Here is a 12881-nt window from a genome sequence, read left to right as displayed (position 1 = left end):
GGAAGGCTGAATACCACTACGATTTAAATAGTAAAAGCTGGTCATATACTAAAATTGTGTCTCCTGCCTCCACTCCCTCCTGGATATCACTGTCTGGGCCCCTGAAAATGAAAGATGACTGAACTCAACGCTAGTGAAATTTCCCAGCTCGAGGTCTGCTACAGGCCTCAGTCTCTCTTAGTCAAAATGCTTAGGACGGGAAGTATTTCTGATTTGAGATTTTAGGGTATTTGGGATATTTTGGGGTGGGACCTAAGTGTAAATGTGTGCTTCATTTGTATTTTGTATCCATCTCTCATACACAGCCTGAAGCTGACTTTACACACTATTTTTAAGGTGTCTGTGTTTTGATTATGGCCTGTTGTATGGGGTGTGGTGTGGTGTGGCGTCTTCTGCTTGGGGAAGCCATCATATTGACATGTTTAGAGATGCTGAACCTGTGTCTTGGGGCGGTGGTCTGCACCCATTTCTATCTAGATTTCTGTACTTTTACTCATCTTTCCATGCAGTTCTGTCTGTCCTCCTTGCCTGAAGACTTCCCCCTTACTTGGGGTTGCGAGGTGACCATGTGGATGAGGAACTGCTCATCTCTGGCTTTTATTGAACTTCATCTTCATCTATTAACTCTTTGGCCTGAGTGCAGAGGTTCTAGTCTTTTGTAGAGATTTTTTTTTTAGAGTCACTTTCTGCCCTGAATTAACAAGCCTGTTCTCTCTCTCTCTCTCTCTCTCTCTCTCTCTCTCTCTCTCTCTCTCTCTCTCACACACACACACACACACACACACACACACACACACACACACACACACACACACATGCACACTGGAAACCAGGTTTCCATGTTTGAAATAAAAACCAATCACAGGTTGCAAGGGGGATGGAATAGGAAGCTGATGGCAGTAGCTGACATTTTACCTGGGTGGGAGAAGGGCTGGGGCTTACCAGCTCTCTGGGCGTCCCTGCCTGGGGCAGGGCTTGTGTTTCCTCTGTAGTGAGCAATTTTAATTTTTTATCCTTATGTTATTTACAGAGCCCGTCCCCACTCCCCAGCCTGCCCTACAGGGACCTTCAGGGGAGAAGCTTTCAAATTAAGGAGTGCTTCTGTAGCCCCTAGAAACTTAATTTTTCTTAACTTCTGTTGCTTTATACTTTGTGCTGACTCTGCTGAGGTCATCCCCTGAGAATCTGTCCTGGTAGGATTTAGGAGATTTGGCATTTGTCTCTGAGTTCTTATCCCCGAGATAAAAATGGCTTCCTTCCTACCTTGGCTCATGAAAAGCATCTTACTACTAAAAGTGCTATTAATCCAGCAGACCCGTCAGCTTGATGCATGGGCTGTTATAATTCTTGCACGTTGGGCCATTTCCTTTAGGAACACTCTCTTGGGGCTTTTAAGTTGATTGGTTTTCTCTGGACTGAAAGAAACCTGCCCAGAAAGCTCTCGCTTATATTTGCAGACTTTTGGTAGTTTAATACAGGAGGGCAAGTGTGATTCGGAAGTTGACAGTTCCGGCTTTTCTTCGATTCTGTTCATTCACTATAATTCTTTCCTCCTTTGAATTTCAACCCATATGAGTCTTAAATTAAGCTGCAGCCAACACTCGTTCCTAGTTTTCTGTTTATTGGCAAAACATACAGGAATCTTTATTTATGGCTTTTCGAGACGGGGTTTCTCTATGTAACCTTGGCTATCCTGGAACTTGCTCTGTAGAGCAGGCTTGGCCTCAGACTCTTAGAGATCCACCTGACTATGCCTCCCAAGTGCTGGGATTAAAGTCATGCCCCACTACGCCCCACTAGGAATCTTAATTTATACTTAATTTAGCATTTTGGAAAATTAGGAGCTGGGGTTGGGGCTGTAGTTCATTGTAACATGCATGAGGCTCGGGGTTCAAATTCCATCAATAGCTGTATGAGCTGGCATGTAGCTGAATGAAGAACACGTGCTTAACATGAGCAAGGTCCTCTATTGGATTCCTAACACCTCAAAAATCAACAAAATAATAAAACATGAGTTCTAGGAAATTGGCCATGGCCTTTAGTGTTAGTGAAATCTGTGTTTACATATGCTTGTAAAACATGTAGCAAGTGCTAGACTTAGGGATGTATTGTGGTCTTACATGGACCATTAATCTTTTGGTTTTCCTTATGCTTCTTAAAGGCATCAACCAGAGAAGTGTGAACATTGTTGCTTTGAGATGTACTTGCTGCTGGTAAAAAGGGGGGAATCTAAAGAAGATCCCCTTTGAGAAGCATGATGTGTGACTGAGTGAGGAATATTCTAGTATAGGAATAGTATAGGAATAGTTGAACATCTAGTATCTGGATGGATTACCTCTGAACCCAGTGGCACATTACCTGGAGGTTTTTCCTGTGTGCCGTACATTGTCTTACAATAAGATGTGCTTGTCAGAGCTGAAGCCACTGCTTGGAGTCAACAGTGGGACTGTAGTGATTTCTGAGCCGACAGGAAGGTACCTTCCCTTAATGCATTTCTGTCTTTTTTGCTGTCATCGTCAACCTCATTTCCCGTCCCTCTTGGCACCTTGTGTTCTCCTTGTTACAGCGCACCTTCCCTGGCTAGCTCAGTTTCAGAAGAGTGGAAGGTGTGTGCGTCATTCACTGCTCACCTCTGGCTTCTAGAATACAGTAGGTGCTCAGCAGATGTTTCTTGAACACATGGCTCTGCATGCAGTTGACAGAGCCAGTGCCGTGATTTGCCGAGGGAGGCCCTGTTTTCTTTTTTCCTTTCATGTGTGTTATCTTGAGTGTCTATGCTCGCAAGAGCACGGGAGAGGCTCCTGGAGCAAGGATCGAGGCCAGATAGAGTCACAGTTGTGAAGCCATGAAAAATTTCCTTTGCAACAGCATTGTGTCATCAGGTCAGAGATGGAGGCTAGGGATGTGTTAAGGGAGGATTGAGTCAACCCGGTTGGTCCCGCTAGGCTGGACTGAGTTCGCTGGTTTCGCAGTATGCGTTTTCTGTCTTGGGGCGTTCTGTACCAGATTCATGTTCACAGGTTGGATTTGCTCCCAGAAATAAATCCATTAGTCAGCTGCCGAGCGAGGTTTTCATTTTGCCCTTCCTATGCCCCTCCTCCCTCAGATCAAAGTTTTCAGAGTGGCTGTGAAAGGGATGGTAGCAGTCTATGTTCTTCATGATTTTGATTTGTTAGGAAAAAATTGATTAGATATGCATTTTGAGGCTTTCAAGTTTTGATTGATTTTTGAGGTGTGGCTAGAATCCAAGTAAAGCAGGGGGAAAAAACCCACAACTGCCCAAACGGTGGAACAGATAAAACTATATAAGCAAAAACAAGAAAACAGAACCCCTGGCATAAAGGAAGAAAGAAAATTGTTTTTTTAATGGACACCCAGGTTTGTACCTGAGATTTCAGTGTTTGGTAAGAACAGACTTTCCAATATATCATTGTGATACTTCAGAAGAACGATAAGGCAAGCAGATTGGCCATCTGCATGGGAGCAACACTCAGGGTGTCCCATGGGCATGTGCCCTCTGAGCACGGGCACGTGCCCTCTGAGCAAAGACAGCTCCCTCCTGAATTTCCACGCGTGTTTCACCTCTCTGGGGACTATCTCAATAGATAACGGTTATCTCACCTGTTGCCAGGTGAGATATATTTGTCCATATATTTGCCCAAAGCACCCAGAAGCTGTGCTTTTATTTACCTAACCCCATAGTTAAAGTGTCTGCTTAGCCTGACCCTGAGCCCTTACTGCTGGGATCTTTATACCCATTCGAACACAGACTCAATTATCTCCTCTTTTTTTCCCCCCCGCTCTTCCCCCTTTGCTGTACAGACCATAAAACCATGGGAAACGCAGAAAGCCAAAATGTAGACCACGAGTTTTATGGAGAAAAGCATGCCAGCCTGGGGCGGAAACACACATCACGTTCCCTGCGACTGTCACACAAGACACGGAGGACACGGCATGCCTCCTCCGGGAAGGCGATCCACAGGAACTCCGAAGTGAGCACCCGGTCTAGCAGCACCCCCAGCATCCCCCAGTCCCTGGCTGAAAATGGCTTGGAGCCCTTCTCCCAAGAAGGAGCCTTAGACGACTTCGGGGACCCCATCTGGGTGGATCGAGTAGATATGGGCTTGAGACCTGTGTCTTACACGGATTCCTCCGTCACCCCCAGCGTAGACGGCAGCATGGTCCTCACAGCCGCCTCTGTGCAGAGCATGCCAGACTCGGAGGAGAGCCGGCTTTACGGGGATGACGCTACGTACTTGGCTGAGGGAGGCAGGAGGCAGCGTCCCTATACATCCAATGGGCCCACGTTCATGGAGACAGCGAGCTTTAAGAAGAAACGCTCCAAATCTGCAGACATCTGGCGGGAGGACAGCCTGGAATTCTCACTCTCAGATCTGAGCCAAGAACACTTAACAAGCAACGAAGAAATCTTGGGTTCCGCGGAAGAGAAGGATTGTGAGGAGGCTCGGGGGATGGAAGCAGAGACGAGTCCCAGGCAGCTCAGCACCTGTCAGCGAGCCAACTCCCTGGGTGACTTGTACGCTCAGAAAAACTCTGGGGTGAAGGCGAACGGAGGACCCAGGAACAGATTTTCAGGCTACTGTCGGAATTTGGTGTCTGATATTCCTGATCTCGCAAAGCGTAAGATGCCACCGGCTGCTGCTGAAGAGACTCCTCCGTACAGTAATTATAACACACTTCCCTGTAGGAAATCGCACTGTCTTTCCGAAGGTGCCACCAACCCACAAATTAGCCTTAGCAAGAGCATGCAAGGCAGAAGAGCAAAAACAACCCAGGTAAAGCCTCGGAGATCTGTTTCCGTATTTTGGAAGTGGTGCATGGCTCTTAAAGCGCATGATTTTGCTCTTCCCAGTTCCTCGCGTTAAAAATCGGGCTTTTCAGGGTTTATCTGGCAGCTGCTGCAGCTGGTATGGCTTTGGCTGCGCCCCTCTTCCAGTTCTGTGGGGAAGGGGTGGGGATTAAGGGGTGTGTGTGGGGTGAGGCGGGAGGGTGTGCTAGGAATGGCAATAGCCCTGTTAAGTTCATACTGGGAAACTGCCTCTCACCTCAGTCCCTCAACAGCACCTCCCCGACGGGACTTTCTCACTCGGTCCTCTCTGTGGGCACGCGGGCATGGTGGGTGGCGGCACTTGGGGCTCATATCCACGGTGCAGCAGGTGGGGAGAAGAAGACGACGGTGCGGCAGCTCCTTGGAAGGAGCCTTTCGATTCAGTGGTCATTTGTCGGCGTCTCTCTGGTATTGGCAGGCTTGCTGTCTTACCAGGAGCCATTTCAATTTCCTGTTCCTGGCCATGCGGCCAGCCCTGTCTCTGGAGGGAGGTCTAGCAGGAGGAATAACATGGGTGGGTTCCCAGTGCCTAGTGTGTAGCCAAATGGTTTGACCTGGGGCAAACCCTGACTGTTAGAGGCCCCCCTGAAGGGTGGGCATAAAGATGCCTAGCTGCTCGCTTGGCAGTTGAATGCAGGGGAGAGGAGGGGTCTGAGCAGATTTGCAGAAGACTCGAAAAGTGTGTGTGACCTGTGGAAGGAGGGCCCGCTGACTTGGCTGGCAAGGATAGCTTGAGTGACCGTCAGACAGCCCTGCATGCTTTGGTCCTTTCCCGATGCTCTTGTTCCTTGTGGCAGATTTGGGGGAGTTCAGGATTCTGACCAGGTTGAGAAGTGATCAGTGGATTGCGCTTCTGATCCAAAAGTGGATCTGATCCATTTGCTTTGAAAGACATTGGGTATCATGGTGACCTGCTGCTGCACTCTGGCCTGCCCATTAGGGGGCAGTGCTGCACTCCCTGGCCTAGCCCTGGTTTGGGTCAACTGGGCACTGGCAGAGTGACTTTTAAGGTGGACCAGTGGTACAGGGCCTGGTGTGAGGCTGGGTTTCTTCCTGAAGATGGATTTTGCTGAGGCTGCCAAAGCCATTGTCCTAAGACTTCATCTCTCCCTACCTGGTTGACTTTGGGCAAGTTAGGAGTTGCTTTAAAGCCTTGATTTCTTCACCTGCCTAAGTGGAGGTCATGGGACTGGGGACTCGATCTCAGTGGCAAAGAACTTGCTTGGCTGCAAGAGGCTCTGGGTTAGATCCTCAGCACTGTGGATATGCACACACCAAGTAGGGGTAATAATAGGACAGTTTGAGAAAATGGAGTGAAATCATCCGTGAGTCATGAAGCCTGGCACTTAGGCAGCAGCCGGTGGGGGCGGGGGGGGGGGGTGGATTTGGTTCACCATTAGAACCCTGAGCATTGTTAGTGGTACTGTGTGGGTTGAAGACTTGGGGCAGTTGGGTGTTTGTACCCAGATCTTGAGTTGATGAAGAATCAGAATGTGTCATCTGAGTTCCTGAAGGTGAGCAGGAACTGTGCATCTAAGAGGTACTGCCTGAATTCTAACCTCTCTTTTTCTGAGTTGAGATGATAACAAAAGTGAGATTATGGCAGAAATGACAGGTTCACATCCTACCTGATGGTCCTGCTACTATCCTGCGAGGCTCACTACTGAACGGTCAGTTTGACAGGTCATCGACTGGTGACCTATTAAAGGGACACATGGAAAGCACCGAAGGGCTCCTCTGAAATTGTCTGCCAATCAAATTGGCATTGCAGGACTGATTCAGAGAGATACTCTGCCTGCCTTGGCAAAGGGTATGTTGACCTAGACAACACCTTTGCCTGGAATGATTCAACCTTTCTCTCTGTAAGGTTGGAGAGGGCTACCCAGCTATATTCTGGATTTCTGTCTCCATGGTTGTAACACCAGAGACAGCCAGACCTCGGCTTGGCCCCACATGCTTCAGGCCTTTAAATCCCAACCACCCATGGAACAGGGGCAAAGCGAGACGATGCTCCCGTCTAGATCAGCTCCACTGAGGGCTCCCCTGGGAGACTGCAATATGAAATCTCCATCCCTTGGCTTGCTGACTTCCCAAGTTAATGTATAGAAGTGAGATCATCTAAGTGTGGTGTCTCATAAAGGCACTGCTTAATGTAATGCAAAGTGCTATGGGCTAGGAATCCTAAGAAGGCCATTTGCATGCTGGCTTGTCTGCTTATCCGCTGGATGTCCTTGGGTAAGTCACTTCTTTCGGGGAGAGTGACACCATCCTCCAGCAGGGCTGTGTTAGGTGAGCCAAAAGGAGTGCCGTGCTTGGAAGCCTTCTGTGGAGCCTAGAAAATGAACGGAAGTATTATTTTGGTATTGACTTTATATGTTGAGTAAGGATCTTTAATGACTTGAAACAAACCCCAGAATTATGCACAACACTATCCATCCACCCACATTTTCCTAGTCTAAGTTTGAGCCCACTGTGTTCCAAACAGTGTATTTTAAGAGATGGTGGGTGTGGAAGCTTCCTTGAAAAGAATGTGTCTTTTCCTTTTCAAAGTTTCTGACCCAAGGGACCTCTGTAGCAAGCTTGAATCATAGATCTCAGTCTCCTGGTCGGCCCTGGTGATGGAGTTTTGTCAACCATTTCACTCCCACCGGAAAAAGTTCCTGGCAGACATTTGGCCCAAGAGCGCGCGACCTCTCAGCCCGGAGAAAACATACTGGATCCAAAATAATGTGGCCAATTTCATTTGATTTGAAAATGATCAAAAAAAGAGGCTTTGGCCATTCTTCCTGTTTTTGTGTGCTCAGTGGTTGGATTTGTTACTGAAACAGGCAAGCTGTAGAGTTCACATGTAAGCTTTGAAAGTATCACATATGATGAGCCATAGTATCTGGCACACAATTATTTGTTTAATTCACACGTCTGGGCACGTGTGTTTTGTACATGTACACATGCTGTATGTAGTTTGTACTGAGGACAAATGGAGCAGAGTTTAGTTATTGGTTTCAGCAACAGTACAGAGTAGGTTGCTCCTTGGATTTCATTGATGGCTTGCTGGATTTCGGGCTGAACTTGGCTCTTCGGTTCCTAGTTCTTTGGAAACAGATTAAGGAGAGGGTAGCCCAGGGTCATTCAGAGTCAAAGGTGTCAGCAAGTCTGGGTTTGGGAGTTTTTGCTTCCTGCCTTTTGGTTGTTTAAACTCATGAATCTGGGTTTCAAAGGACACTCCCAGGGAGATTAAGCATTCTAGGAGGGAAGGAATGGACAACTTAGAACGTTGGCTCTCGAAAGTAAAAGATGCCCACTAAATAGTGGCTTTAGTTAGGAAGGCAAGGCGTGGCTTCGTGCTCTGGAGTCCCACTTCTGTAGCTCTGAGGCTTTCAAAGGATGAGTAGGAGAGAGGGGACTCTGCGGTTGGTGATCTGGTCAGGCTCAGCATGTCTGTGGAGTGCCTGAGGGAAGGTTTGGCTTGGAGCCATTGTACACACTTGAGGAGACCTTCATTCACCCAAGGGGGAAGTGATAGAATGTGACTTGGCTCTATGAAGCCTGTTGCAAGGAGCCAGAGAATCTAGAGAGGTGTGAGGAGGTCTAGGCCGAGGTGTGATGGCCTGTTGCCAACCTCTCAGCCGTCTCAGGAAGTCTGTGCACCTTGGTATCTAGTGGGAACAGGAAGAGGCAGAGAGCTCTGTTAGACCTTAGGGATTCATTTCAGCCTGGTTTCAAGATGCCAACTCCTTGGAGGAACCTCCCAGACCCTCTTTACCTGACTCCATAGCCTTTCAGGGAAGAAGGGTGTCTTAGTCAGTGTTCTGTTGCTCTGAAGAGACACCATGACCACAACAACTCTTACAAGGGGAAGCATTTACTTGGGGCTGGTTTACAATTTCAAAAGTTTAGTTCATTTTCATCATGGTGAGGAGCATAACAGAAGAAAGGCAGACATGGGGCTGTGTCTTGGTTTGGGTTTTCATTGCTGTGAAGAGACACTATGACCATGGCAACTCTTATAAAGAAAACATTTAATTGAGAGGGCTCAACTTACAGTTTCAGAGGTTCAGTCAGGTATTGTTGTGGCGGGGAGCATGGTGGTGTGCAGGCAGAAGTGGTGCTGGAGCTGAGACTACTACATCTTACAATCAACAGGAAATCAACTGACACACTAGGCAGTATCCTGAGCATAGGAAACCTCAAAGCCCGCCCCTACAGTGACACTCTTCCTCCAACAAGGCCACACCCACTCCAACAAAGCCACGCCTCCTAATAGTGCTATTCCCTATGGGATTATGGCGGCCAATTACATTCAAACTACCACATGCTGGAACAGTAGTTGAGAGCTCTACATCCATTTCTGCAGGCAGCAGGAAGAGGGAGTACCCCTGGGCTTGGCATGGGCTTTTGAAACCTCACAGCCCACCCCCAGTGACACACCTCCTCCAACAAGGCCACACTTCCTAGTCCTTTCAGATAGTGCCACTCCTCGGGTGACCAGTCATTCAAATCTGTGAGCCTCTGGGGGCCATTCTCATTCAAACTACCACAGAGGGAGACCTGAAGAGCTTAAGTGTAAGATCTCAAAATTCTGGTCTTCAAGCTGGAGAGATGGCTCAAGGGGTTAGGAGCACTGGCTGCTCTTCCAGAGGACCCGGGTTCAATTCCCAGTACCTAGGCACTCACAACTGTCTGTAACTCCAGTTCCAGGAGATCTGACACCTTCACAACCAATGCTTGCAAAATAAAGTTAAAAAAAAAAAAACAAAAAATTCTGGTCTTGGAACTCCACGGTGTTTGCACTTCCTTCGAGAGCACTCCCTTCCACAGCCTTAGACGGTAAGGTTAAAATCCTCAATTCTGTCCAAGGAAAAAGGGCCTTGTTGGCTAAAAATGAAATTGGTACTGCTGGTTCTCATTAGATGACTGGGAAAATTCGAGAAGCTATCCCTGATGTTTCCTTTGATCAACAAATAACGGTTGATAGTTTTACTAGGATGAGGAGCTCAGGTTTTTTTGTTTGTTTTTCCAAGACAGGGTTTCTCTGTTTAACGGTTCTGGCTGTCCTGGAACTCACTTTGTAGACCAAGTTGGCCTTGAACTCACAGAGATCTACCTGCCTTTGCCTCCTGAGTGCTGGGGTTAAAGGCCTGCGCCACCATGCCTGGCTTGAAGGGCCTAGTATTAGATCAGAAGGGTCTCTTAAGTTTTTAGAAAAATCATTTTGATTTTAAAAATTTTATTTGGTTTGACCACTTAGCTCACACGACTCAGCAATGAGTGTATTGCCTGAGCTAGAAATTTGCCCCATAGCCAGAAATTTGCCCCATAGCCAAACAAGCCTTTACCTTTGCCCTGGATGCTTTGAGAACCAGCTAAAAACCTTGGTCCTTGTTCTGACATAAACCTATGGACCACACCTTTTTGGATATCATCTTTGGGAATCGTGGGTCCCCTAAAGTCCATTTAGAGATGTCTGGTAAGGAGTTACTTTGTTAAGTGCTAGAGAGATGGCCCCATAGTTAAGAGCATTGGCTGCTCTTGGAGAGGAACTGAGTTAAGTTCCCACGACCCACACACCTGCTCATAACCATCTGTCACTCTGCTTTCAGGGAACCTGATGCCCCCTCTGGCCTCAGTAGGCTCCTGCGTACATGAGGTATACATACATACACCCAGGCCTGCATAAAGGAGTACTTGAAAAAAAAGTAGTAAATAAAGGAAGTACTTTTTAAAAAGTAGTAAAAAAGTAGTAAATAAAGGAGTGCTTTAAAAAAAGATTTCTTACACTAACGCCTCACGAAACAAAATATTTTCGTACAGAATCTATTTTTCTAGAGCTCCTCTTTTTCCTTCCTTCTTCTACCTTCTGTTTTGTTTGTTTTTGATTTTTGGGGACTTCCATCTTTATCTCACCGTTTTTGGCATGTACATTCTGAAGTGAGATAACTTGTTTTGAAAAAAGCCCATCCATTTCCAACAAGGACGTCTGACTCCTTTGCCAAGATCTTTTTGGAGGCAGTGGGTGGTGGGTGGGCAGTTGGGAGACTGGCTCACAGCTAACAGCCACACTTCTCAGACCACTGTGTGCACTTCAGAAACATTCTAGACATTAAGGAGCTTCTGTTTGTATGGGGGTATGTCTTGCAGTAGTCATCACTTTAGTAATTGAAATAGAAATGTAAGAAGTGCTCATTAATTCATTTTAAATTAGGAATAGTCCAGTTTCACATTCATGTAAATATCTTTACATTTACATTTTTATTATCTAAAATTAAACATAGAGCCGGGCGGTGGTGGCACACACCTTTAATCCCAGCACTCGGGAGGCAGAGCCAGGTGGATCTCTGTGAGTTCGAGGCCAGCCTGGTCTACAGAGCAAGATCCAGGAAAGGTGCAAAGCTACACAGAGAAACCCTGTCTCGAAAAACAAAACAAAACAAAAACAAACAAACAAACAAATTAAACATAGTTGTGTGGATATGAGGTTTTGTTTTGTGTTTGTATGAGTCTCTGACTTCTGGGTCACATCAGTCTCCAGTCTGTTCCTCATCCTTTACAGTGTGCTGCTCAGCTGTCCTGTGTAGCATTTGACCTCTGCACAGGGAGCTGGGAAAGGAGGAGCTGCAGGGATCCCCTGCAGGCAGGTCTCTTAGGGATCTCAGGTCCATTCCTGGATTGCTGCTCATTTATATGAAAAGAGGTGTGTGAAAAATCACAGTTTTTACTGTAGTGCACCAGTAGAGAAAAGTGTGTGCTCCTCACTTCACATTGTGTCAGAACAGTGTGGGAGAGACGGCTAGAACCAGGACTGTAGCATCCGGTGATGTGAGGACCTGCTGGATGTGACCGTGAAGCCAGCCTGCTCTAAAGGTCGGACAGGGTCTTCAGAACCCAGTGAGGAACTCAAGAACATGACCGGCTTTTCATCTGTCAGCTGGGCCCAGTTAATCTTGGAACACCCACGGACAAGGGCTCTGGGTCCATAAGGTAACCCAGTTTCCCTCTGAGTTTATGTATGTACTTTGAAAAATTAAATAAAGATTTTAAATGAGTTGTGGTTGTATCCACAGAAGACGGCATAGAGCTGCTTGAAGTTGTAAATGTAAGCTTTACGGCAGAGACTCATTCGTCATCTCAACTTTAGGGGAGCCTTGGTGAGCTTGGCAATGACTAAACCTTTACATCAAAGTAGAATGTTTCTCCACAAGAAATATTCTCCGTGTCTTGAGATAGTGGTGGGAAATGAGCAGCAGTTAGTTTATTCAGTAATGATGTTTGAAGTGCCTACCCCATGCCAGGCGCTATTCTTGGCACTTGGGATGTGTCGGCGAGAAAAACTCCAGAGCTCGTAGTGAGTTGCAGTGAAACGGGGGTGTACGTGGCACAGACTGGGTAGTGCAATAGTAAGTGATACGCTCCAGAAGCGCAACTGGGGTGATGAGGTGTTGGGGAGTGTGGCAGGCAACTTCAGATGGTGACCTTAAGAGAGGTCAGACTTGGAGTTCGAAGGAGAGGAGAGAACTGGCTGTTGAGCGTAAGGTGGGAGGCCACTTCACATGTCTGAGCAACAGCAAGGATCCCCGTGTGGTTGTGGTAGGGCTGGCTGGCGAGGGGAAGTGGACATGGCGCAGAGGGGTCGGCATGGCAACTGCTGGCGAGGGGAAGTGGACATGGCGCAGAGGGGTCGGCATGGCGACTGCTGGCGAGGGGAAGTGGACATGGCGCAGAGGGGTCGGCATGGCGACTGCTGGCGAGGGGAAGTGGACATGGCGCAGAGGGGTCGGCATGGCGACTGCTGGCGAGGGGAAGTGGACATGGTGCAGAGGGGTCGGCATGGCAACTGCTGGGGAGGGGAAGTGGAGAGGGTGCAGTGGGGTCGGCATGGTGACTGCTGGCGAGGGGAAGTGGACATAGTGCAGAGGGGTCGGCATGGCGACTGCTGGCGAGGGGAAGTGGACATGGCGCAGAGGGGTCGGCATGGCGACTGCTGGCGAGGGGAAGTGGACATAGTGCAGAGGGGTCGGCATGGCGACTGCTGGCG

General features: G+C 47.8%; 1 protein-coding gene across 7 annotated transcripts in view; it reads left to right on the top strand.

Annotated features, from left to right (window-relative positions):
- Nucleotides 1-12881, top strand: part of Tiam1 (TIAM Rac1 associated GEF 1) — a 385599-nt gene that overhangs the window by 252332 nt on the left and 120386 nt on the right. For all 7 annotated transcript variants that reach the window (XM_052741102.1, XM_052741097.1, XM_052741100.1 and 4 more), the window contains one exon: nt 3823-4796. In XM_052741102.1, the coding sequence (XP_052597062.1) occupies nt 3834-4796 (963 nt within the window). In that variant the 5' untranslated portion in view covers nt 3823-3833. The remainder of the gene's footprint in view (nt 1-3822; nt 4797-12881) is intronic.

Source organism: Peromyscus californicus, unplaced genomic scaffold (genome assembly GCF_007827085.1).
Source record: "Peromyscus californicus insignis strain IS unplaced genomic scaffold, ASM782708v3 Scaffold_16__1_contigs__length_79575227, whole genome shotgun sequence".
In the NCBI taxonomy this organism is placed as follows: Eukaryota; Metazoa; Chordata; class Mammalia; order Rodentia; family Cricetidae; genus Peromyscus; species Peromyscus californicus.
This window is presented reverse-complemented; position numbering and strand designations above follow the sequence as displayed.